Source organism: Neovison vison, chromosome 2 (assembly GCF_020171115.1).
Source record: "Neovison vison isolate M4711 chromosome 2, ASM_NN_V1, whole genome shotgun sequence".
Classification (NCBI taxonomy): Eukaryota; Metazoa; Chordata; class Mammalia; order Carnivora; family Mustelidae; genus Neogale; species Neogale vison.
This window is the reverse complement of record NC_058092.1, coordinates 149,652,471-149,679,911: the sequence shown is the minus strand read 5'-3', so window position 1 is coordinate 149,679,911 and position 27,441 is coordinate 149,652,471. Positions and strand designations below refer to the sequence as shown.

Sequence of the window (27,441 nt, the reverse complement as noted above, 5' to 3'; positions counted from 1 at the left end):
AGCAGGCGAGAGTCAGAAGCCCAGACTCCCAATGCCCGCTGTGCCCCTACATCGCTATGATCATGAATGCCATCGGGGACACTTGAAACTGGAGATAGCACTAAGGGGCACACTCCCAGGGTGAGCCCTCGGATGCACAGAGCCGTTGCCTGTCTCACACACCTGAAACTAAGCCAACACTGCATGCTAACTACTGGGAATCGAAAAAATTAAAGTGAACACCAGAACATAAAGAACACAGAATCAGAAAATAACAACAAACCTGTGGCAGAACCCTGAGTTTGCTTTGGAAAGCTCACTTCTCCACTAGTCTCTAATATAGGCCCATTTTCTTTACAGGGCCGCTGACAATTTATACAGTCGTTAACTGTCAAGCGCTGCACCGACAACAGTTATCACTGTTTCTTGTTCTAGAAAAAGTGGGTGATCTTGAGATCGTGTGGGTACCTCTAAAATTCTGTCTCATTATTTCAGGTAGATAACGTGACATAATGCGTAAAATGCACATGCATGAGAGCTTTGAAAAAAAAGCTGAATAGTGCTGACAAGTTCGCGGAGACAAGAGGAGAGGGCTTCAACTGGCATGCAGCATAAGAAATCTACTGGAGGGTACCTTTTTCTTTCTTATGTCCTCTTGTTTACACATTCGTTCATCTACTGCCGAATTCCTTCACTGACAGATGACCTGAGACTCTTTAAAAGAATAAGAAAGAAAATGAACAAATAAATTGGAAAAAAAAAAAGAAAGAAAATGTATTACAGACATTGTTTTGTCACGTTATCAAGTTCCTACATCTCATTCAATTCCACAGAACTTAATACCTGTGCACCAGTACTATGCAGATATTGACAAAAAAAACACGATATACCAGACACAATTACTGTTGAGGGGACTCATGATCTGGGGGCAAAATGACACGAAGGCAGGGTTGCGTGGCCAGAAGAAGAATGACACATATACAGTGAAAGTTATGAGGATGAGGGGGCTTAGAATGGAGAACAGATAATATGAAGCAAAGTACAGGAGAGTCTGGAAATGCGACGGGGCTCGAATCGGACTCTGAAAGCCATGTGTACACAGCTGCCGAGGTGGGGAGGGGATGGGGAGCAGATGTAAGTGCAGACGCACTCAGGGGCAGGGTCAGACAGGCACACAGCCGTGTGCACTGCAGGCTTCCTTCTGGAGAGAAGCTGAAATAGGAAGGGAGGGCCAACTTCACTGAGATGAGGTCTTTAGATTCTGCACATTTTGGAGAACGAGAGCACTGATGCATGATGCATGATGATGAAATGTGGGTATGGAAATACCAGGAATCAAGAATGAAGAACAGAAGACCAGAAAAAGGCAGAGCGCAGAGGTGGAGAAACATGTCCAGAAGCTAATGAATAAAGAGATAATTAGGAATTAGGGCCAAAACAAAGGTTAACAGAAACAACTAGAATGAAGTAGGCATATCACAAAAATTCCACAGGAAGGTGAATTAATTCACTCCATCAACATTGTGAAACACCTCCTGGACGTCACTATTGTGGCAGCCCACAGGGATATAATGAAGACAGATATAGTCGTATCCCTCAGTGGTCTGAGAATCTCACAGAACAGCTTCAGAGTTGGGACCAGAAAGGCAGGTCAGGCCTGTGGCTGAGCAGGACCAATGTGGCCATAAAGACAGGCCATGGAAAAGGGAGGGGATACGGTGCTGCCAGGGGGTGAAGCGGGACGGGAGCCTGTGCGAGTACAGCAAATCTGCCTCCAGGGAGGGGGTTCGAGAGAAGAGTGGGAGGCCAAAGGAAGGCTAGGCTCAGAAAACAACACTACTATGAGGCCCTGGGAGGAAGAGGCACACCAAGGAGGCAGTGGGAGAGCCCCACAGCGGCTGGTGTGGAATCCAACAGCGGACCACGAAAATCCCTTCCATTCCAAGGAAAAGTACCTTTAACAAGATTTTGTAAAATTCAAATGAGACATAAACCATGGAAAGTATTGGCTACCTCAAGGCACAACTCAAGATTTTTACCTCTTTCACGAACTCTTTCCTGCCTGCCCCTCCCCTAGGCTTCTCAGCACTGATATTTCCGTTACTCTGCATTTTTCTTGGTTCTAACCATGTACTGTGTCTTCCCTTAAATTATGTTCTCCTTATATTCTCTCTAGGATGCAGGCACTGTCTTAGGGGAGGGATGCACGAGGCCACTCAAGCTAGAGGAGACACACAAGGAAGGATGGTGTCATTTATGACAAGTTTACGACAGTGCATCAGAATGGACAGAGGCCGGAAGTCAGGTCACCAGACACAGACGGGGGGGTGGGTGGGCAGAGGGGGGAGACAGGACAGCACAGTTTTCTGTTATAAGTGATGCCACACTCCTGGGTATTTACCCCAAAGATACAGATGTCGTGAAAAGAAGGGCCATCTCTACCCCAATGTTTATAGCAGCAATGGCCACGGTCGCCAAACTATGGAAAGAACCAAGATGCCCTTCAACGGATGAATGGATAAGGAAGATGTGGTCCATATACACTATGGAGTATTATGCCTCCATCAGAAAGGATGAATACCCAACTTTTGTAGCAACATGGACGGGACTGGAAGAGATTATGCTGAGTGAAATAAGTCAAGCAGAGAGAGTCAATGATCATATGGTTTCACTTATTTGTGGTGCATAACAAATAGCATGGAGGACAAGGGGTGTTAGAGAGGAGAAGGGAGTTGGGCTAAATTGGAAGGGGAGGTGAACCACGAAAGACTATGGACTCTGAAAAACAATCTGAGGGGTTTGAAGTGGCGGGGGGTGGGAGGTTGGGGTACCAGGTGGTGGGTATTATAGAGGGCATGGATTGCATGGAGCACTGGGTGTGGTGAAAAAATAATGAATACTGTTTTTCTGAAAATAAATAAATTGGAAAAAAAAAAAAAGAAGAAGTGATGCCACAACTCCCCCTCCACTGTTCACCCAGGTGGAGTTCCTCTTCCCAATGGCTTAGAGGTGGGGAGTCCCATTCCCACAACAAAGATTTTTTTGAGAGAACATGAAAATGTAACATTTATTAAGTATTACATTTTATTTATATTATCCTTCAGTTCCATTAGGGATTACACAGCTTTTGTAGATCAGCCCAGGAACCTAACCACACGTAGATTACGTGGGGGGGGGGATATTTACAAGATTACAAACTGTTAAAATACAAGTCATTCGTAAGTTAGAAACCACTTACATATGACCAAAGTGGCACAAAGTGGCATTAATAAGTTGAATTTGGAAATATGCTTCCTCTCCCCTGACATTTTAAGGTTGTCTACTCTGAGAATATGTCTTCTTCAAATCGAACATGTTTTTTTAGGTTTTTAGCATATGCAAAAACAAAATCATTTACAACTCTTCTGAAGGTGAATATTATAATCATGAACCATTAAAATACAACCACCAGTACCACCAAACTAACAGATGAAAAGAATTCTTAAGAGAAAAGCCGACGAGGACAACATGCGTCACAGCAGACTGTTTTCATTAATTGGAGACTTACCAGAACTTCTTCTTGTAACTGTCCCAAAGGCACAGAAAGTTGATTGAGGGCTTTGTGCATGCCAACCTAAAGGCAAAACCAGGTTGGCACAAACACATCATGATAAGGAGTAATAGTGACGTATCTATTTAATGATCAAAGCAGTACTGGATTTAAGTTATTTTTTTGGCACAACCGTATTTTGCTACATAACTAGCTAAACAACATAAGTGTTATTTGGCCATTAATGTTGCTCATAGAATATGAAAAAAATCTGTTGAAATACATGAAACTATAAAAATAAGGGAAGTCATGAGAAACGAAAGTTTCCTTAGGAACAATTTGCCTTTAGATGACATTTTAAATGAATGTGAAAAATTTTCACAGAAGGTGAACAGTTCTCTGTCTGTAATTGATGATACTCAGCCAGCTGATGTGAAAGTCTGACGGGCTACATCTCTCTTAAACATTATTATAACCCTTGAGAAAAATAGAAATTAAACAGAAGTAAAATTTTCTAGGTTATTAATCCTATTGGGATATTTATCTTAGTGGCATATTTCCCAAAAACAAATGTGCATCATTAATTTTAATGCTTCTTGAAATTCCCACGGAGCTGCAACTTTCTGTGCTTCTCTGGACAAACAGATTTAAAACAAAATGAAGCATCAACAAGGAGAATTTTCTGCCAAGTAACAAAATTCAACATTTCTAAACAGCTTTTACAAACAACTGATAAGCTCACTGCAAATCATTCTTATATTTTTATAAAACCAAACTTTTTAAATATCAATATTGGCCAATGTTCCCTCAACCTAGCTCTGGCTAACAGATATACCTGGGAGTAAATTAAACATTGTAAGAGTGGTGGACATTTGCTCCTACAAATTAGTCTAAATCAAGGAAGACTTCAGGGTAATCATTTAGCAACTAATAAAACAACCCCTTGGGTATTATTATCCTTTACTTTTCACTGTTGACTAATGAATTTGAAACATAATCAAACTAGAGCAGCCTTAAATGAATAAAAACTAAAACAAACAAAAAAATGTATTCCAAAAAGTTTAGTTCTTTTATTAATGAAATTGTTAATTTCTTCAAGTTTCTGGTGGGGTTGGTGGGGTAATCAACTGAAAGGTTTCTAAAAACTCTGCCCTTTTAATAAATATAAAGGAGAGAGAAAGTGTGTGTGTGTGTGTGTGTGTGTGTGTGTAGGACTTGTGAATTTCAGGTTTACCAAGTTTGTGGAAAGGTTGACAAAATCTGTGTAATCCTTGTTGATGAGCTTGACCATGGCTGTTTTAAGAAGTTTATAGTAGAGTTCCAGATCTCCTCTTAGTTCCTCCAGCTGGACACGCTTCCTACAGTCAGACACAAAATGATCGACGTCAAAATCTTCCTGAAAATCAAACCAGAAAGAAAAAATGATTGCACTGATACCACATTTTACATAGAAAAATGAGATCAGAGAAAGAATAAGAGGCCGTATTACTGCAGGGGAACACACACAGGGACATCAGGGGGTCTGCTCACTTCCTAAGATTATGGGAAAGGGGGCCCCTCACCAAGACCATTCTCTCCTGTTGCCTAACTCTACAGGCATTTTATTTCTTTTAATTATACATTTCAAAGAGGCTCTTCTCAAAATAGAAACAGCTTTTTCTTCTTAATTTTAAAAGTAACAAATGTTCACTGTCAAACTTTCAACCAACCAAGAAATACTTATGTAAGAGAGAAAAAAAAAAATCACCCACTCTTTAATGCTCTGCAGTTAAGCACTGTTGATGTTTGTTTATTTTTCTTCACTATTTAACACAGCGATTCACATCCTTCCAGACTTTGTTTTGGTCTTTCTCTTTACTTTTTTTTTTTTTTTAAGATTTTATTTATTTGAGAGAGAGAGACTGAGAGAATGAGTGGGAGGAGGGGCAGAGGGACAAACAGGCTCTCTGCTGAGCTGGGAGCCTGATGCCAGGGTTCATTCCAAGACCCTGAAATCAAGACCTCAACCGAAGGCAGACGCTTAACTGACTGAGCCACCCAGGTGCCCTAGTCTTTCTCTTTAAAATATAAATTACTTTTGGGGTGCCTGGCTGGTTCAGTGGGTTAAGGCCTCTGTCTTTAGCTCAGGTCATGATCCCAGGGTTATGGGTTCAAGCCCCGCACTGGGCTTTCTGCTCAGCAGGGAGCCTGCTTCCCTGTCTCTCTCTCTGCCTGCCTCTCTGCCTACTTGTGATCTCTGTCTGTCAAATAAATAAATAAATTTTTAAAAAATAAAATATCAATTACTTTTTAAAGAAACTGACATATAATGGACACGTTAGTTTCAGGCATACAACATAAAAATTCCATATTTTTATCTGTTGTGAAATGATCACCCTAAGACTAGTTAACATCCATCACCAAACATACACATTTTTTTCTTGTGCTAAGAACTCTTAAGCTTTAGCAACTTTAAATATATAATAATATAGGGCACCTGGGTAGCTCAGTGAGTTAAGGCCTCTGCCTTCGTCTCAGGTCATGATTCCAGGGTCCTGGGATGGAGCCCCACATCAGGCTCTCTCCTCAGCAGGGAGCCTGCTTCCTCCTCTCTCTCTGCCTGCCTCTCTTCCTACTTGTGATCTCTGTCAAATAAATAAATAAAATCTTTTTAAAAATAAATAAATATATAATAATATACTATGCAGCCATCAAAAGAAATGAAATCTTGCCATGTGCAATGACGTGGATGGAACTAGAGGGTATGCTGAGTGAAATAATCAGAGAAAGACAATTATCATACAATCTCCCTGATATGAGGAATTTGAGAGGCAAAGTGGGGGGTGTGGGGGTAGGGAAGAAAAAAAAATGAAACAAGATTGGATTAGGAGGGAGACAAACCATAAGAGACTCTTAATCTCACAAAACAAACTGAGGGTCGCTGGGGGGAGGGGTGTAGGGAGAGGGTGGTGGGGTTGTGGACATTGGGGAAGGTATGTACTATGGTGAGTTCTGGGAAGTGTGTAAGCCTGACAATTCACAGACCTGTAACCCTGGGGCTAATAATACATTATATTTCTAATAAAAAATAATAAAATATACAATAATACACAGTATTATTTACTACAGTCACTATGATGTACATTACATCCCCAGGGCTTATCTTATTAACTGGAAGTTTATACCACTGGACCCCTTCATCTATTTCCTCCACAACCTCGCCTCTGGCAACCACCAATCTGTTCTCTATGACTTCATTTTGTTTTGTTTTTTAGATTCCACATGTGAGGGAGATCATACAGTATTTCTCTTTCTCTGTCTGACTTATTTCACTCAGCACAATATCCTCAAGGTCCATCCATGTTGTTGCAAATGGCAAGACTTCCTTCTTTTTATGGTTGAGTAATATTCCATCGTATACACACATATTTTCTTTATCCATGCACCCGGTGGGTGGACACTTTAGTTATTTCCAAGTCTTGGTTGTTGTAAATACTGCGATACTCACTATCGTGAGTGTGATTCTTGCTGGCCGCTAGAGCCAGGTGATCTAGAGGTATTCCCTTGGGTAGCAACTGCAAACCTCGGGGCATCATACGAGCATTCAAGCTCCTTTCCAGGAGATACCAGAAAGCAGAAGTGAGGCAGAGGGACAGCACAAAGATGGCACCCGTCAGCTCCATCTTTGCAGAATCCCTTACTAGGCCTCCAGATCCATGTTAAATTAGATGCCTGCCCCTCAGGGCTTTAAGATAAGCAAATGAGCCTCTTTCACAGAAATCTGAACGCATTTCAGTCTGCTGCTTCTGTGCTGAGTTCCAGGGTGGGTCAGTCTACTCATGCGACTGCTTTAAGAACTGTTTCTCAGTTTGCTATAGCCTTGTGGGTCTCATGGGTGCAAGCTCTGATGGCTTTCAAAGCTGGATGTTTTGGGGTCTTGTCTCTTAGATGTACGTCTTGAAAGTTGGGGTGCCAGAAGTGGGGCTCAAACCCTTTGCTCCTCAGGGAGAAGCCTGAGGTTGTAAGTACCCTCCCAATCCCAGGTCTCTGTACCAGGGGTGGGGTTTATGGCAAGACTGATTCTTACTTCAACATAGGTTTTTTTCCTTACTCACCTAATGTGTAGGAGTCACTCAGCTAGTTGTAGGGTTTTTTCCACAGGAAATTTTTCCATATGGAGCTATAGATTCAGTGTGTATTTCACAGAAGAGATGAGTTCAAGATCCTCCTATGCCACCATCTTGAATGGAAACCCCAGACCTTCTCTATGTATGTGTGTACACACACATATGTGTACACACACACACACACACACACACTTAATACTCATGCTCTTCTAAACTATTTCCCATCTAGGGGCACCTGGGTGGCTCAGTGGGTTAAGCCTCTGCCTTTGGCTCAGGTCATATCTCAGGGTCCTGAGATTAAGCCTCACATCAGGCTCTCTGCTCAGCCAGGAGCCTACTTTCCCCCCTCTCTCTGCCTGTCTCTCTGCCTCCTTGTGACCTCTCTCTCTCTGTCAAATAAATAAATAAAATCTTAAAAAAAAGAATAAGAAAAATAAAAAATAAAAACCCATTCTATTAAAAAAAATTCCCATCTAAAAATATAACTTGAATGTCTTTATGTAAAACACATACATTTCTATTAATATTTTATGTGCATGCTGAGTGTCCCATTGAACAGATGTTCCAAATCTTTCATAACCTATTTCCAAGTATTGGTCTCACAGGATTAGCTATGCTGTGTTTCCCCTTTACAATACTGTGATGCCCCGGTAGGCTTATATGCTTAGAGGCAATAAATTACTATCTACTTCCCCTGTGACTCTGCTACTCCCTGACCTGTTTAGTCAGCAAGAATCAAATATGATGATTCCCAAACTAGTTAAGGACACCTACACTTACTTCATAATTATATAGCTTCATTAAACACTATGTAAACCAACAAAATATGACTGCAAAAAAAAAAATCACTGTTCTTTTTAAAACTAACACAGCTACTTTGGAAAGATTTGATACAAAGAAATCAAAGAAAATTTTTGCTAAGTTAGGTATGGGTGCTGACCACGTACCAGGTAGGGAGGGGGTGATCACAGGATTCTCACTCAATTCAGTTAAAGAAACTGAAACTGAATGCAAAAAAAGACAACGTAGAAAGCTTTTTTCTAAAAGATTCTTTTTATTTATTTGAGACACAGACAGTATGAGCAGGGAAAGGGGCAATGGGAGAAGGAGATGCCCTGCTGAACAGGGAGCCCAATGCGGGACTCCATCCCAGGACCCCGAGGTCATGACCTGAACCGAAAGTAGATGCCTAACCTATTGAGCAACCCAAGTGCCGTGACAACTCAGAAATCTAATCTGCAGGCCAGTTTCCAGAGAAAAGACCTGGCACTGCTTCAATGGAGAATAAACGTACATATATTTTTTTCCAAATAAAATGCTAAAAACTGTATGTACCATTCCCTAAGAGTACTTGTTTAAACTGATTTTCTTAGTTAATCAACCAGACTGACCCTGATAGTGTCGGAGAGAAGGACTTCATACCAAACCGTAATTTCACAGTCATCTACAGAAAGCCACCTGCTTCTTACACTGGTGACCAAATTAGCCTGGACCTTTCTCTCCTGAGACCATCTCAGACCTTACATCATAGTTATGAGGTACGTCATGGGAGGGGGTCTCAGTTCATAATCCTGGCCATCCTACTCACCAACTGTATACCTTTAGGTCGATCACTTTCCCTGCCTCAGTTACACATTGTTGAAGTTCTGAACTTCATGATGGCATTCTAAATTGTATAACTGGGGTGCCTATGTGGCTCAGTTGGTTAAGCATCTGCCTTTGGCTCAGACCATGATCCCAGTCTCTTGGGTTTGAGTTCCACATCTGTCGCTCTGCTGAGCAAGGAGCCTGCTTCTCCCTCTGTCCCTTCCTCCTGCTCCCACACTCTCTCACTCTCAAATAAAATCTTAAATAAATAAATCATATAACTTAGCCTTAGTGAACAAAAGCTATTAGGTAATATTAGTACTCAACTTACCATTTATGCATTTGTTCTCAGATAAACAAAAGCTGCGTAACACATGACTAAATAACTCGGAACATCTGTGAATACTGGGTTAGGCAGCTTTTGCTGTGAAAAGCAAACCCAAACTCACAGTGCCATAATAGAGACCCATTTCACTTACCAAGAATGGTTTTACTGCTTCAGGAATGGTTTTACTTTATAGTGTAGATTTCCCAAGTATTCAAAAAGAACGTATTTACAACCCATACATTTATGGTCAACTGATTTTTCACAAGGATGCCAAGACCATTTAATGGGGGGGAAAACAGTCTTTTCGAGTGCCTACTACTGGGACAAGTGAATATCTACATGCAAAAGAATGAACTTGGAACAGCAACTTCACACATACACAAAAATATAACTCAAAATGGATCAAAGATTTAAATGTAAGAGTAAAAACTGTAACACTCTCAGAGAAAACAGGTGAAAATCTGTATGACTTTGGATCAGGCAAAGCTTTCTTAGACATGATACACAAAGCAGTAAGAAATATTAGATAAGCTGAACTTGATCAAAATAAAAACTTTCGTGTGTCAAAGGACACTACGGAGAACGTGAAAGACAACCCACAGAATGGGAGAGAGTATCTGCAAATCATTTGTCTGACAAGGACCTAATAACCAGAATATGCAAATATACTCTTAGAACTCAACAACAAAAAGACAACCTAATTTAAAAACAAGCCAAAGACTTTTGAATAGACATTTCTCCAAAGATGATACACAGACGGTCAAGAGCACACGTCGGGATGTTCGACATCCTTAGTCATTGGGGAAATGCGAATCAAAAGCACATGCAGATGCCACGTCACACCCACTAGGACAACTATGGTAAAATAAGAAAAAGAAAAAGAAAAAAAAGAAGAAGAAGAAAAGTGCTGGCAAGAAGGCAGAGAAGCTGGAACCCTCCTGTATTGCCAGTTAGAACATAAAATAGTGTGGCTAAGGCAGCAAACAGCTCAGTAGCTCCTCAAGAAGTTACACACGTACAATTACCCAGCAGTTCTAAGTCTAGGGGTATGACACCGACAGAACTGATAACAGATGTTCCTGCCACAACGTGTACATGAATGTGCAGGGCAGCGCTGCTCGTAACAGCCAAAAGAGTATATACCCAACGTCCATCAACTGATGAATGGATACATAAAATGTGGAAGAGCCTCTTACACAACCATAAAAAGGAATAAACTGTTACATTCTACAACACGAGTGAAGTCTGAAAACATTCTACTCTCAGGTTAAAGGAAGCCAGACACAAAAGGTCACGTGTTATACAATTCCACTGATATGAGATGTTCCAGAAAAGGCAAATCCATAAAAACAGAAAGTAGATTCATGATTGCCGGGGAATAAGGGGAGGGAAGAATTGGAACTAAGAGGTTTATTTTTCAGGTGACGGAAGCATTCTGGAATTAGACAGAAGTGACCTATGTACCATATACACAGTAAATATACTAAAAACCAGAGAAGAGTACACTTTAAAATGGCAACTATTATGCTTTGTGAATTATATATTTTTTAATTTTTTTAAAGATTTTTTATTTATTTGACAGAGAGAGATGACAAGCAGGCAGAGAGGCAGACAGAGAGAGGGAAGGAAGCAGGCTCCCTGCTGAGCAGAGAGCCCGATGCGGGGCTCGATCCCAGGACCCTGGGATCATGACCTGAGCCGAAGGCAGCGGCTTAACCCACTGAGCCACCCAGGCGCCCCTGTGAATTATATTTTGGTGAAAAATGAAACAACTTAAATATCAACAAGTTAAATGCTAGGATACATTTAAAAAAATCCAAAGTAACACTAATCACAGGAACAATGGAGTAGCTACATGAATTTCAGACAAAGCAGATTTCAGAGAAGGAAAATTATCAGGCATAAAGAGCAGCATTACATAATGATAAAGAAATCGACTGACCAAGAAGACACAATTATCCTTAACGTATGTGTGCCTGATCAACACAGGTGAGACACAACCTAACAGAACTGCAGGGAGAAATAAACAATTCCATTATCACAGCTGGTGACTTCAACACTTCTCCATCAGTAATGGGCCGATCCAGCAGCAGGGCAACAAGGATCTGACAGATGCGGACATTCAGTCCAGACATGGCACACTCAACACCACCATCAATTACCATACAACAGACGTCCACATACAATTTTGCCCAGTAATAGTGCAACACACATTCTTCTTAAGCTCATATGGAACACTCATCAAGACAGAATAATTCTGGGCCACAACACACAACAAATTTTTAAAAATAAAAATTATACCAAGTATGTTCTCAGACCACAATGGAATTAAAAATCAGTAACAGAAGATAGCTGAAGAAGGCCAAAATACATGGAGATTAAATGACACATTCTAAATGACAGGAGACCAGTCTCAACAAAATACAATGTAGCAAAATGTGTGGGATGCTGCTTAAAGGGAAAATAAAGTACTGAATGCAAATATTAGAAAAAAAAGATTAAAGTCAATAATCTAAGCTTCCATTTTAGGCAACAACAACAAAATCAAATCTAAAGTAAGGAGGGGCGCCTGGGTGGTTCAGTTGGTTAAGCATCTGCCTTTGGCTCAGGACATGGTCCCAGGATCCTGGAACAGAGCTCTGCATCAGAGCTTCCTGCTCAGGGAGGCTGCTTCTCCCTCTCCCATTCCTCCTGCCTGTATTCCTTCTCTCACTGACTCTCTCTGTGTCAAATAAAATCATAAAAAAAAACCCTAAAGGAAGTAGTAAAAAATAAAAATTAGAGCAGAAATCAATGTAATTAAAACCAGGATTTTTTTTTTAAATCAATAAACCCCAAGTCTGTTTCTTTGAAAACATCAATAAAACAGATACACCCTTAGCCAGGCAAACAAAGAAAAAAAGGTAGAAGACATAAATTACCAATATCAGATGAAAGAAGGGAGGGCTACTGCTAACAATCCCAATCACTGTAAATTCAACCAAACATTTATGGAATACTACACAATTCTCTAAAATCTCTTCCAGAAAGTAAAACTAGAAGGAATACTTCCTAAATCATTCTAGGAGATCATTATTACCCTGACACCAAAACCAATACTACAAGAAAAGAAACTACAAACTAGTATCTCTCATGAACACAGACACAAAAATCTTCAACAAAAATTAGCAAATAAAAGCAAACAGTATATTAAAAAAATTATACACCAGGATCATGTAGGATTTATTTCAGGTACGCAAGTCTGGTTCAACATTAGAAAATCAATTTGATCCATCATATCAACAGAAAAAAAATCACATGGTCATATCTATGAAGGGAGGAAAAAAAACATTTAACAAAATCCACACCTCTTCATTATTAACCCTCAGGAAACTAGGAATAGGAGGACTTCCTCAACTTGATAAAGAATGTCTCCAAAAATCCACAGCTAACATGATATTAATACTGAGAAAATAGAAGACAGGGAATCAAGGCAAGGATGTCCCTCCTCCTACTACTATTCAATACTATACTGGAAGGCCAAACTAATGAAATAAGGTAAGAAAAGGAAACAAAAGGTATACAACCTGGGAAAGAATAAAACTTTGTTCACAGATGACATGACTGTCTACAGAAAATACAAAGACTTCACACCCCACACCCACACCCTCCTGAAACTAGTCAAGTGATTATAGCAAGACTGCACGATACACAGTTAAAATACAGAAGTCAATTGCTTTCCAATGATGTATCAGACAAAGGGCCAGTATTCAAAATTTATAAAGAATTTATCAAACTCAACATCCAAAAAACAAAAAAATCCAGTCAAGAAATGGAGAGAAGACATGAACAGACCAAAGAAGACATCCAAATGGCCAACAGACACATGAAAACGGGCTCCACATCACTCAGCATCAGGGAAATACAAATCAAAACCACAATGAGATACCACCTTACATCAGTCAAAATGGCTAAAATTAACAAGTCAGGAAACAACAGATGTTGGCAAGGATGTGGAGAAAGGGGAATCCTCCTACACTGTTGGTGGGAATGCAACTCTGGAAAACAGTATGGAGGCTCTTCAAAAAGTTAAAAATGTAACAACCCAACGACTTAGCAATTGCCCTATTAGATGTTTATCCAAAGTACACAAAGTGATTTGAAGGGGCAAAAGCACCCCAATGTTTATAGTCAAACTATTGAAAGAGCCCAGATGTCCATCAACAGATGAATGGATAAAGAAGATGTGGTGTACACACACACACACACATTACTCAGCCATCAAAAAGAACAAAATCTTGCCATTTGCAAGGACATGGATGGAACTAGAGGAACACAAATACCATATAGTTTCAGTCACATGTGGAACTTAAGAAACAACAGATGAATATAGGAGAAGGGAAGGAAAAATAGAAACAGACAGGGAGGCAAATCACAAGAGACTCTTAACTACAGGAAACAAACAGAGGGTTACTGGAGAGGGGAAAGTTGGGGTGACTGGGTAAGGGGTATTAAGGAGGGCACTTGTTGGGATGAGCTCTGGGTGTTGTATGCAACCAATGAATCACGAAATTCTAACCATGAAACTAAAAGTACACTATATGTTAACGAGATTGAATTTAAATAAAAAAAATTTAAAAGTCAATTGCTTTCATATATACCAGCAATGAACAAGTGGAATTTGAAGTTAAAAACACAAGACCATTTACATTAGCAGACAAAAAAAAATTAATTCTTAGGTGTAAATCTAACAAAATATGCACAAGATCTATGTGAGAAAAAGTATAAAATTCTGATGAAAGATAACAAGCAAGGTAAGATGTGAAGTGGAAAGAAATTCCATAATCTTGGGTAAGAACACTCAATACTGTTAAGAGGTCAGTTCTTCCCAAACTGATCGACAGACTCAATGCAATCCCAATCAAAATGCCAGGAAGTTATTCTGTGGATACCAACATGTTGACTCTACAATTTGGATGGAAAACTGGAAAACCAAGAGTCCCAGAGTAGTCAACAAAATATTAAAGAGGGGGAAAAAAAGGAAATTGAGGATTGCCACAACCCAATCTCAAGACTTACTATTAAAGCTATAGTGATTAAGACAGAAGGTGCCTGGCAAAAGAGACAGGTGCTTGGAACAGAGTGGAGCGCCCAGAAAAACATCCACACACACAGGCAAAGGCAACTCAATGGCAAGGACAGTCTTCAACAAATGGAACCGAACAATGGGACATTGATAAGAAAAAACAAACAAATGAAAAGAATAAAAACAAACTTTTCACACCTTTCACAAAACTTAACTGTAAAATGCAAACCTTCTTAAAGATGACATAAGAAAAAATGTAGGGATCCTTGGATTGACTTTTCAGATATAAAACCAAAAGCATGATCTACGAAAGAAAAAAATGATGAGAGGGACTTTGTTAAAATTAAACTTCTCTGTAAAAGACACTGTTAAGAGAATGAAAAGACCAGTCACAGAGTAGAGAAAATATCTGCAAAACACATCCATGGTAAAGGACTTAAAATAAGAAATATAATATAAAGATGTCTTAGTAGCAATAAGAAATCAAACCTAATTTAAAAATGTGAAAAGAGCGGTGGCTGGGAAACCCAGTCAGTTAAGCATCTGCCTTTAGCTCAGGTCCTGGGACTGAACCCCACACTGGGCCCCAGGCTCAGCGAGGAGCCTGCTTTTTTCCCTCTCCCGCTGCCTGCTGCTACCTCTCCGTGTGTTTGTGCTGTTAATAAATAAATAGAATCTTTAAAAAAGAAAAAAAAGGATCTGAAAAGATGCTCAACTTTGTATGTCATTAGGAAATTGCAAATTTAAACAAGGTACTATTACATATCACATAGAATATAAAAAATCCAAAGCACTAGTAATACCAAATGCTAGCAAGGATGTGGGACAACCGAACTCCCATTCACTGTTTGGTCAGAATGCAAAATGGGAGGCACTGTGTGGGACAGCTTGGCAGTTTCTCACAGAACTAACCACACTCTCACTATAAGATCAGTAATTGTGCTCCTTCGTATGTACCCAAAAGAGCTTAAAACTAGTGTCCACACAAAAACCTGCACACGGATGTTTACAGCAGCTTTATTCTCTGAAGTGCCAAAACTTGGAAGCAATCCAAATCTCCTTCAGTAGGTGAACAGGTATACTGTGCCACACCCACACAATGGATTATTCGGCAATTAAAAGTGAGTTATTAAGCCACAAGACTTCGAAGAACCTTAAATGCGTATTGCTAAGTCAAAGACCAGTCTCAAAGGCTAAATACTTGATGATTCCAACTCTATGGCATTCTGGAAAAGGTAAAAATTAACCAACATTTTTATTTTTATTTATTTTTTAGGTCATCTCTATACCCAATGCGGAGGCTAGAACTCACAACCCCGAGATCAAGAGTCAGATGCCCTAGCAACTAAGCCAGCCAGGTGCCTCTGAAAAGGTAAAACTCTAGAGAGTAAAAAGATCCCGGGCTGAGGGGTGAGGGAGGAGGGTGCAGACAGAGGAGAAGAAACAAATAGATGAGGTACAGGGGTTTTCAAGGCAATGAAACTAGGCTGTAAGATACCAACAGTAAGTAAATAACATTATACATTTGTCAAAACCCACAGAACTATAGAAAGAGGAGTGAACCCTAATGTAAACCATGGACTTTAGTTAATACTGTATCAATGCTGGTTCATCAGTTGTAACACATGTACCACAACAATGTAATACATTAATAATAGGAGATAGTGAAGTTAGAAGAAAAATAGCTTCTCTTTGTACTCAGGGGTATTTCCAATCTGAACCTAGTTAAAGTACAAATCCCCCAAAAGGCCAGAAGTTGGGAGATCACAAGAGGTGCTGGAACACAGGAAAATAAATGAGCAAACCAGACAAGCTGCTGGTAATTAAGAACCATTAACCATGAGAGAAGCAGTGACATCACTCAAAATTAAAACCACGTAGAGTTTAAAAGTTTAGCTACTTTACTAACTAGCTGCAATCAGGGATGGCAAACAAAGACTAATTCAAAGTAACTTGGGAATTAATCATTTAAAACTTACCAATAATCCAAAATTAGTAGCTTTAATGCTATGAAAATTACATGGGATTTGGAAAGATTGAAGTTCTCTAAGCTGCCAAGAAGTAAAACACTCCTTCCCAGATACATGGACTTATAAAATCACTATATACTATCTCCATGAGAAGCAGAATCCCCCAGAACCATCACTCTGTAATGATGAGAAGTACTAAGAGGGCATATGAAATTTATGAGCTCTGCCCTGAAACATGTCCCATTTCATCGAGACAAAAAACCAAAATAGTTAAGCACTAATCTGCACACTACATAGGGGTTGAAAGACATAGAAAGTTTGTGTGAGCTCACGTATGTGTGTGTTTCCAACCATTCTTGAAAACAATGGACAACACAGACGAATAAATGTCCCTGTATATCCCATAAATATTCCTCAAATATTTATCATGCAACTCCAGCTCTGCTCTAAGACCTGGGGACACAGTCATGAAAAGAAAAGACAAGGTCTCTGCTTTTAAGGAGCAGATATTCTAATGCATAAATGAGAAAATATGTAAACAAACAAACATTATATTAATGAACAGTGATCAAATAGTGATCTGGACGCTCCAGTGTTGCATCTTTTTATAAATCAGATGACCGCTCACAAAAGACAAAAAAAAAATAAAAAGGAATGGAAAGGAAAGATCAAAAGGGAGGACAACAACAACAAAAAAACCACTTCTTTTTTGCCGGGAACCCTTCTTACCAAGTGCCAATCAGATAAACTTTATCTGATGTTACATCGTCACAGCTCCTCTATCATCAGGGAAAGTAGTTCACATAAGAAAATTTCTCTATAAAATGAGTGGCCTCTGGAAAGGAACATACTACAGTAGGATTTCCAAGGACTGATGTGTGGGGGTCAGGAGATCTGGCCTGTGATTGGCCCCAACTAGCTGTGTGGCTTTAAAGGAAGTCATCACACCTCAGGCCTCAGTTTCCTTATCTGCAAGCCAGGATGGACTAGAGTCTTTTCAGAGGAGCCCGCAAAGATCACATAGATAAGCACCACCTCATTATACTAACAAGCAAACAGAACGCCGAGTGATTTGCCCCAAGTCAGACATAAGCAGGCAGAGAGCAGAGCCGAGGATGGGACCCACATCTGCAGGTCACAGCTAATCAGCCAGCACAGTACAAACAGATCTGAGCAGCTGCTCGTTCTTCCCCTTTTCCGTTTTGTCCATCAGAATGCATGCTCCCTGCGAACAAGGACACATAGGACCTGCTTCCTGTCTCAAAATTCCCAGTTCAACCAATTAGAACAGGGAGGAGCCTCAAGGACTTACCCCCCCACACACACATACACGGTTCTTTTACCTATGGAACATGAGGGTACATACATTCACCGTCCAGAGGGCTCCTGCCTTCACTTCTCATGGAAAAGGTCATCATGTGCCTACCCGGGGTGCCAACGAAGCCACAGGTTCCAGAGAGGAACTGACGCAGAGAAGTTTGAAGGAGGCAGACTGGCTCAGCGCAGAAACAAACTGTCTACCAAGGAAAACTACCCCACAGGGGACTGATTCTCTTTGAAATACGTTCGAGTGTGTGGGAAAATGGTTTTTCAAGAGCTGGTGGACTGACCAGTCACCTGGTACATACAAGATCACATCCGCATTCTGACAAGAGTGGCTTGCCTGCAGTGTAGACCAGGGGCCAGAAAGACAAGGAAGGCGCAAGGAGACTGGGTGAGAAGCTTCTACGGTGTGATGGCGAGGGCGCACTGCCAAGGTACGAGAAGAGATGGAGAGAAGTATATGGACTCAAGAGGTTTAGGAAGCGAAATCCACAGGACTTGGTGTGACAGACTAGATTTTGGAAAGGTGACAGAGTAGGAGTTGACTTCTGGTTTCCCGACTCCCAGCTAAACCGATGAAGTGTTTACTGAGAGAAGCAAGAGAATAAGAAAGGTGGTTTTCAGTGGAGGAGGTGCTCACGAATTCCATCTTGAATTCGTGGGCCACAGACACATCCAAGAAGAAAGGTCAGCAGGTCCGATACACAGAACTGGTGCTCAGGAGGCGTGTGGGCCAGAGACAGGAATCTGCCTTACCTGCCGATAGGTGGTCATGAAGCTGCACGAAAGGTCATGTAGGGAAAGAAAGGAACACGGGGCTGAGCCCATAATCAGCATTCAGTGGCTACCAGGAGCATGACTTTGCACAGGAGACACATCAGAGAGGTAGAAGAAAGACAGGAAGCAATGCAGAGCATTTGGTCTACTGCGATATCGAGTAAGGAGACAGAGAAAGGTCAGGTGCGCTGACTTACAAACAGTTTTGGTAAGAACTCTTTAGCGGAACGACAGGGCCTGAAGGTTGGAAGGTGAGAAAGTCAAGTCAACCCCTGAGCACTGGCTGCGATGAGCAACAGTGACAGGGCAATACCTAGAGGTGGGGCAGTCAAGTGGGAGAGGATCAAACAGAAGCGCGTGATGGGAAGGAGTGCAGGGGAGAGGATCCCCGCAGGCTCCTGGAAGGGCGGGAGGGCATGGACTCCGAGCCAGAGTGGAGACTGAAACCGAGGAGGAAAGAGAGTCCCTCCCCGTACCAGGCGAGGAGGAGAAGGGGACAAATACAAGAATAGGATCGTGATCAGCAGGATGGAGGAGGTCCCGTGGGATGGCTGCTAATTTTTCTGTTCGACTGGCGATGAAATCATATGTTGAGATGGAAGAGGAAGGCTACGTGTGATGTCAATAGCACACCCATGTAAATGGTCTAATTTGTCTGTTATGCCACTTTCTCCCCCTACTACCAATACCTTATGTCCTGCTCATCTATTAGTTGGCTGTCAACCCTAAGGATTTTCGTATTTCTAAGCTGACAAAAGTATGATGGTGCCACTGCCTCTGCCCCAGGTGACCCTTCCCCATCTGCCATTCCTGAATTTTGATCACCTACCTCTTTTGCATACCTTTCCCCTCCTATTTCTCATTAGATCTCATAAACATGACTTTTTAAGTAGTCTCCTGCCACCAGTCAGCTCCAACTCAACAGATATGACCATGCAACTTCCTGCTGTAAACCTGACTGCAGCTCTACCATGAAGACTGCATCAACGTGGACCCCTCAATGTATGCAGTGTCCAAGGTGCAACCCGCAGCCCCACCCCATCTCCCTTTCTACCACCCCAGTCTCATTCCAAAATGTGCCAAACAAGACACCTATGTAGAAATACAACCCCGACAGCAAGCTCTCCACTCATTTCTGCCTCGGAACTGTAACTTACAAAACATCTCTCTGACGGAAACACAAATTGCAAATAACCTTTATCTCCAGTTCCCACATAGAAGATCAATACCACTTTACACAGAACAGCTGCTCCATGTATTTTCCTTCTATGTATGAAGGGGTCACGTTCATTAACACTACAAATTGTACATTATATTCAGAAGTTTCAGAGCCTTGAAAGAATATGGAATTGCTGGCATTCTAGCCACTTTCCCAGTTTGCTCTCTCCCTACCACTAAGTCCTACTTTAGAACTGCTATTTTGAGATTTCTATTTTCCAAAGCTGCTTTGACCAAAGGCATTCTGTCAGCTCAGAATGAGAAAGATGGTGGGGCTAGGAAGTGTGAGAAAATGCTAGTGTTAGGCCCAAAGGAAGCCTGACGAAGTCCAAAGACAGACAAGCTAAAGAGACTTCCGTGCTTTGAGATTAAGTCTGTGTGTGCCTTTTCTTCTTCCAATGACCTCTCTCCTCATCATATGTCCTTCATTAACAAAAGGTTTCTGGATCAGAGAATTCACTCTGTGCTCTCCTTCAGACACTCCATTCAATTTACACCTTTTATTACAGTGGCTTAACATCACCGTACAAGAACAAGAGAACAATATACCTTCGTCTAGACATCCCTACATATTAAAAATGATATGGCCACACCGCAGAGGATCCAGACGTAAGCACTTTTAAAGCCAGAGTTTGGGAGATGTGATCTGAATGCAAGTATCAAAAAGGAACTAGCTGGTTAACCCAAAAAAGAAAAAAACATATTATGACTTGAAGCCATAAAAAAGTAAGAAATTCAAACTCTTTTCAGAACTTTAGGTACCTACAGAGCCAAAACTTTTTAACACTGAAACCAGCTACTAAATCCCAATCCTTAGAAATTAAACATATACGTTTTGATAGTTTAAGTACAAACCCAGAGGGATACAGAAAACAGATAAAGCTCCTCCTGGCTCTGATTCAAACCTTGGGACATTTTCAAGGCTATGTCTGATGAGCCTTTCCTGTCAGTAAAGTCTTTTCAGTTTAAATTTCTATTCTGTAAGTTTATGTCCTACAGTTATCTGCTGCCAGCTTCAGGCTGACCTCACCAAGAGAAGTAGGGCAACTTTAGAAAAGGAGCTTGGTATGCTTTGTAGTACTGGACCAGAATCAGCAAGGACAGTACAGTCTTTCAGATTTCTCATTCCGGGAGCTTTAGACGAAAATCAGGCATAAACGTTAGGTTAAGTGCCTTTTTGACCCGATTCCTGGTAAGTACGTGCGTTCAGAGATGTGTTCAACGCACAGTCGCTGAGCTTCTAGGCACAAGGCACTGGGAGGCTTCTGTCAGGCCAGGGGAGCGGCGGTCTGACTGTGCCGCGTGGTACCAGAGGCGGGTCCTACGGGTCCGGAGCTTTTACGTTTAGCTCAAAACCACTTGCCCTGAACTTTCAGGCCTTTTCATTCAATGAGCACGATTTCACAGGAGTGCTTTCTCCAGGCTGCACCTAGCCAACCCAAGGCCAAGAGACTCACTGCGAAGTGCAGCGAGGTCCCCGCCGAAGACCCGTCCAGGGCGGGCACGACCCAGGAAGCCCGCAGGAGAAGCCCAAGGAGAGGCCCCGGAGGGCCAAGGAGGGCAGGCCACCCACGGCCCGGCTCCGGGGAGCTGAGCCCAGGCGTGCACCTTCATGAACTCGTCCTTGTCGAAGCAGAGAGTGTCCGGCCCCTTGGGCAGGTTCATCCTACTTCTCTCCATCCCGCCGGCCGCCGCTTCTCAGCACCGACACTCGAGCGATGAGGAAAGGTAGGAGGCTGCCCTCCCTGACGCTGCGGGTGCAGCCACAGCGTTTCCACCGCACAGAAGGCACCGCTTCCGCCAACATGGCAGCGCCCACGCCGCAGCCAATGAAAGAGGACGCCGCAGGCCCGCCTCCGCCTGCCTCCGCCAAGAGAGGCGCTCGGACCGCCGCTGCCGAGCCAGCAGGTGATGCTGTCCCCGTGCGGCGGAGGGCGACACTACAACCTCGCCTACGTTTCTGAGGGGCAGCCCGGCTGCTGGTGATGCGGGGTGAGCGGGAGAGGGGAGGGCGGGGAGGGTCAGGGGCGCTCCCTCCCCACCTCGCCGTTTCCCTCGGAAAATCGTCCTGCGAGCCTCTTCCAGGACCTTCTCCCGAGATTGTCCCACGGGAAGCATAGCCGTGGCGGGATGCTGGCCCTTTATTTCTGCGGCCGCTGCAGCCGCCTGGGCGCGGAGGCCTCTGTGGGGGCCCGGCTTCCGCCCTTAGCCCCGGCGCCCACCGGCGAGCGTGGCTTCTTCCCCGCCGAGCTTGGCTCCAGCGATCTGTAGGGAGGAAGGTGGTCAGCTGGCAGCCTCTGGTCGTCTGGGCAACTCCCGGCTCCACTTCGGCTCAGCTGCAGGGCGGCCACAAGTTTGGGTCCTCAGAGCTCTTAAAGAATCACCTCGCTACTGGGACAAAACACAGCGGACAAGTAGATGTGCGAGCATGTTTATGTCCAGTCCGCTCTAGAATGGGCGGAATCGTGTGTTTGTGGCCAGCGTTGGTTCGATCGCCACACCTGCCCGCAATTTCCGAGACCCCCTCCTCCTCCTGCCATCCACCCCACATTTATTTTGAGATTTTTCTTTCCTCTTCCCTTGCTCTTTCTCCCACTGTCCTCCCCTTTAGTGGGGATGCCCTGGTCAAATGATGACTCATTTCTCTTTTTTTTCTCCGTGAGACTCTGACAGCTCAAACCACAGATCTCATGCGCGCCCTTCACGCTGCAGCTTTGCTGTAATAGCCCAGGCCTGGGCGGCCCCTCCCAATGCTGTGATCTCCCAGAGATAGCACGAGCAGTCCTTAGAAAGGGATGGGACACAGCAAGACAACGGCTTACAGTGAGTCTTGCATTGGAGTCACTCCAAACGGGAAACTGGTCACTTTTTTTTAAAACGTGAGTACAGAATCTGAAACAATACATTCCCTAGCAGTGGGCCTGGCAAGGCCTTGTTGAGGAAAACGTTCCCAGTCAATATCCAGAGACTATGACAGGTAGGATGAGAGCTGGAATCTTATTTGGAGAATCAGAATAAATTGCCAAGGGAGCAACTATGAAAGTGCATTCTATGCCCTGTTGTGGTCATTCGGATATAGGGAATGATAGCCTCGTTATTTGGTCTTTGTTTGTTTACTCTTATTATGAAAATTCTCAAACATACACCAAAGTGTAGAGCAGAAGGATCCCGGCCCTTCCGAGTACTTATCACTCTGCTTCCCCAACTGTTTCATAGGCCCTCCTCCTACTACTACCCTCGCAGTGCATGTATTTTTGGTTTTTTGGGAGGGGGAGGTCTGGAATATATTTTAAAGTAAATCCCAAACATCACATCATTCCCTGCTCCCCCAAATACCTGGGTTTACACATCAAAGAAGGAGGAGGAAGAAGAGGAGGAGGAGGAGGGATGAAGAAGAGAGATTTCCGCACAGGCCCACAATGCCAGAATCAATAGGTCTAATAAGCTATTCCGATTGGCTCTGAGAGGCATGACTTTTAGCCCAGGGCCACAGTGCTAATAAGCGACAAGGGCAAATTCAGGCAGCGCAAACAGCAAGGCCCACACTCATCACCAAGGCACCGAGAGGGGGGCAAGGGTGCCAGACTGACGGAACAAAGTTGTCTGGGAACCCCACCAGCCCTAGAAGTCCAGATGAGCGAGTATTTGAACTGTTTTTTACCTTCATTGTCATTCCTTTCTGAAATGATTGCCGGCCTTTGGTAAAGACATGAACCTGAGCTTGTGCAGCCAGGGTACTGATCTTGGGGTTGCTGAAGAGAGTAGGTGCCAACAAAGAATGAAAATCCCTGCTGCCTGTTCTCCTTCCGAGAATCAGGAGGGAACAGTCAAGACCCCATACAGTGCGCTGCCACTTGGAGCCCTGGCTGTGGCAGTGGCGTGGCCCACCAAAGCCAGGAGCAACAGGCAAGACCCCAGACCCCAGATGCTAATGGAATACCCTGGGGAGGACGAAGGAAAGGCAGAGAGTCAGCAGAAACCTTCCCAAAGGACATTGCCCTCAGTTTCATCTGGGAGCTGACATTCAGCTGGTACACACCCCTTCAGCCACACAAAGTTTGGTGACTAGCCTCTAGCCTCTGGCCAGAACCTGCTGTGTGTCTCCCTACCCTGACCCCTTCCCAAGATCCCTACCATGGCCTCGGGATCCAGGCACTGGAAGCATACCACTTGACTCTGCAGGGGTCCCCGGGCCATCTTTTGGTTAGTTAGTTGTCCGCACTGTTAAAGATTTGCCTACTGCTACATGTTTGACTCTCGTCTTTGGTGATGGTACCTATTTCATAGGAAATAGGAGCTGGAATCCAGGAAACAGGCTGGAAGATGAAATTAAAAAGTGGATACAAAGCTTCTAATCAGAGCCAGACACAATCAGCGATCAACTATATCCCAGTCTCTCCCCTCTTCTCTGATCTGTACTTTCCTTAATGAGGAATGAAGACTTTAAGTCTTTTTTTTATCTTCAAATCTCTCTCTATATATATTCCCTAACTTGCCTCTCTTGCCTTCATTTCATCCTAGAGCTTGTGCCCACGACTTCTTTTCTAAGTAAATATTAACCCCCTTTGACTCTGAATCTCTGGAAAATTCTCAGTTCCCTATTTTCGCTGGCACTGTGACAGGTCCTCATTTCTCCTTCCCACTCTTCTCTATTTATAGTTTTCACATTTTTTTGGCAGGTTGGCTATGGAACACTCAAAAATTGCAAAGAGAAATATTGTGTTCTGGAAATTCATCAGAACATTTTTTTCCAATATCGTCCTTATGCTCTTCTGATCCTCTCTTGAACTGTTGAACTAAAGCAGCTGATGCTTCCACCAGCAACCAGAGTCATCCTGTCCACTACTATGGGAACAGAGGGTTTCCATTTGGAACTGCAGACTGAGCCTAAAGTCTGGTGGCCCTTTGGTGCCAGGATAGCAGGTATGGGGCAGGTGGGACATGGAGGACAAGCATCATGGTAGAGGTCTCCATTCGACCAGGAAAGCTCACAATGAGCCAACAGGTCCATTTCAACATCTTCTGTATTTTCCTTATACCCTGTTTCATTCCAGAGTGGATTTGAGATCATTTAGTTTGATTCTTAAATATTTCCCATTCCAACCGAAAACAGACTCATCCTAGGGGCTCCCAAATTCTGCCTCATCTTTCTAATCAGTTAGTACCCCAAAGTGGGTATGATAGTGCCAGAACATTCTTCCATGTGTATTTTATAACAGACTAGTATTTTATTAGGTTTTTTTTCAAACTAATAAGAATGATAAGGGTAACTTTTTTTTTTAAAGCATAGGCAAAATCATGAAAGACATTGAAATGAACCTAAAAGATTATAGTGTCTTCAAAGGGAAAACAGGTGTTGTCTCATGTACCCTTCTGGGCTGACCAATTCTATGGGATATTCTGTGCCTTTTTTGTCTTTGAGCTATTTTGCAACTCTATAGATTGTACATAATTGATGTGGATGCAAATGATCTTGTCTAGTGATATGTAAATGAATTTTGTCCACTGGAAGTACAGTTGACCTCCTTTCCTTTGGTAGAAGGCAGTTTTGCATCCATTTGCATTCTATTTGCATATCTATTTGCATCTATCAAAGCAAATTCGTTTAAGTATTACTGATTGTATATGTGTCTGCCTTGAGATTCTTGCTTGAAGTGGTGGTAACATCTTAGTGGTTCCCGCGCTAATGAATGAATTAAACAAAATCCCTTCAGGCGTTCATCTCATATTTGTAAAATGGTCCTTATTTAATCTTTTCTGGAAAATGATACACTAGCAAACCATGACAAGATTCTGGTAAATGAAAAGTGCAATGAAATCAAATCGGAACGAATTTTAGAATTACCTTCAATGTGGCCCATGCCATGCCAGAGGCAGAGAATGAATGAAGCTCGAAGACATGGCTTCTGGCCCCCAGGAGTTACAATAATCTGTGTCAACATTGGCATGCCTGAGAAATGCATGTGACTTTCCCATCAGGGTTTCCCCGGGGGTTCAGTTAACCTTTCTCTTCCAAGCTACCCTCTCTTGTAGTGATATCAACTGTGCCCTTGGTTTCAGCTCCCATTCCCTAGCCAACATCTCTCCCACTGATACACGACCATCTGTTTCTTTCCTACCCACCAGGCCCGTGTAACTGACTACCTACTCATGCTATTTCACTGTGATGTCCCACCTGTGCCTCAAAACCCAGCATGTTCAAAACTTGATTCATCATCATTTCTGAAAGAACGGCTTATCCTCCTTTGTTTTGTTTCCTTAGAAATGATTCCACCAATGCCAGCGGCATGCACCAGAATCCAGGAAGCAATCATACAGCTGAGCCAACCTGCTGTACTTTAAAACACTTGACCACAATTCTCCAGTGGATACTCAACCCTGGCTTCAAACTCCCTTGTCTCTCCGATGAGTTTGCTTTCCCTCTAATGGATGACCGTTTCACACCTTCAAGGCTTGCCTCAACAATCCCTACCCCCACCTCTTCTGAATTATGTCACCTCATTCCCAGCTCCTGTCCTAGGGATGAGGGAGCAGAAGGCAAGCTGAGGACAAAGCAGAAGCTGGCGCCCTACAGCCTCTCCCCATGCCATATGTGTAACATTCCTCATGCACTCCTGGCTGCCCTAAAGGAAAAACGATGCTTAACTGATAGAGATCCCAGTCCTGCAGGAGTCTCCCTCCATCTACAAATGTCCTAGCGACTTACAAGGAAGGAAGAAGCTTCTCATCAATAACCTGACTTCCAGAGACCCATACCTCAGTTTCTGGAAGCCCTAACATCACCCTCCCCTCCATAAAATTGAGGGAGACTAAGGGGGAGGGAAGTGTAATAAAACTGAATTTCTTCTAAGCCCAAAGCCCACTGACAAGGATGTGTGATAGGAGGAATGTAACATATCTCCAGGAAACTCCCAACTGTCTTCATGCTTTCCCTCATTAGAGGCAAAAACAGCCTTGACTTGACAACAACCAGGTCTCCCTTATCCTGAAATTCTTCTTTAGCATATGACAGTCCTTCTGGACACCCCCTTTGTCCTCACCTTCCTCAGCTCCCAGTCAACCACGCCTCTGTCTGAGCAGCTCTTTCTGCCCCTGGGTCCTGTCCCTGTGTTTTAATAAAACCACCATTTGCACCTAAGATGTCTCAAGAATCCTTTCTTGGTCATCGGCTCTGGACCTCGCCCCACCAAACCTCACCTGTGTTCCAAAACTTCATCACTAGTGTCACACTTCAAGAAAATAGAAGCCCCTTGTGCAGGAATTCCCTTATCTTACCACCACCCAATCAAACCTATACCTACATTTGTATCCATTTTTAATTTGTTTTTAGACATTTACTCAACAAATATTTAGTCAGTACCTACTGTGTGCTACACACTGCCCTGAGTGTTTGTAAATCTGTGGCGAATGACACAGAAAAGTCCCTGACATCATGGAATTTTCATGGTAATTGGAGAAATGTACAAGAAACACAGAAAGAGTTTGAAGACAGAGCAGGTTTATTGAGAAGAGCAGACATCCCCAGCTGGGGTTTGTTCTTCCTTGTACCTGGGATTTGT

At 42.8% G+C, this 27,441-nt stretch overlaps 1 protein-coding gene and 1 long non-coding RNA gene across 2 annotated transcripts; one reads left to right on the top strand and one right to left on the bottom strand.

Annotated features, from left to right (window-relative positions):
- Positions 1-278: 278 nt before the first annotated feature.
- Positions 279-21,693, bottom strand: LOC122900549 (conserved oligomeric Golgi complex subunit 2-like). The gene is made up of 4 exons (XM_044239306.1): positions 21,491-21,693; positions 4,743-4,904; positions 3,527-3,592; positions 279-693 (listed from the first exon to the last, which is right to left on the bottom strand). Exons 1-4 carry the CDS (start codon positions 21,560-21,562, stop codon positions 655-657), a joined length of 339 nt encoding a protein of 112 aa, XP_044095241.1. The 5' UTR covers positions 21,563-21,693; the 3' UTR covers positions 279-654.
- Positions 21,694-21,788: 95 nt separating this feature from the next.
- Positions 21,789-27,009, top strand: LOC122900547. Its single transcript, XR_006383248.1, has 3 exons — positions 21,789-21,874; positions 24,562-24,805; positions 26,145-27,009. It is a non-coding gene; the product is annotated as an uncharacterized LOC122900547 (long non-coding RNA).
- The last annotated feature ends 432 nt before the right edge of the window (positions 27,010-27,441 follow it).

Bases quoted from the DNA above. Each gene is read 5' to 3' on its own strand.
- LOC122900549 (XM_044239306.1), bottom strand. From the start codon at position 21,562: ATGGAGAGAAGTAGGATGAACCTGCCCAAGGGGCCGGACACTCTCTGC. The intron at 4,905-21,490 runs GTGCACGCCTGG...TTTGATTTTCAG, and splicing joins ACAAGGACGAGTTCATGAAG to GAAGATTTTGACGTCGATCA. The intron at 694-3,526 runs GTAAGTCTCCAA...ATTCTTTTAAAG, and splicing joins AGTTACAAGAAGAAGTTCTG to AGTCTCAGGTCATCTGTCAG.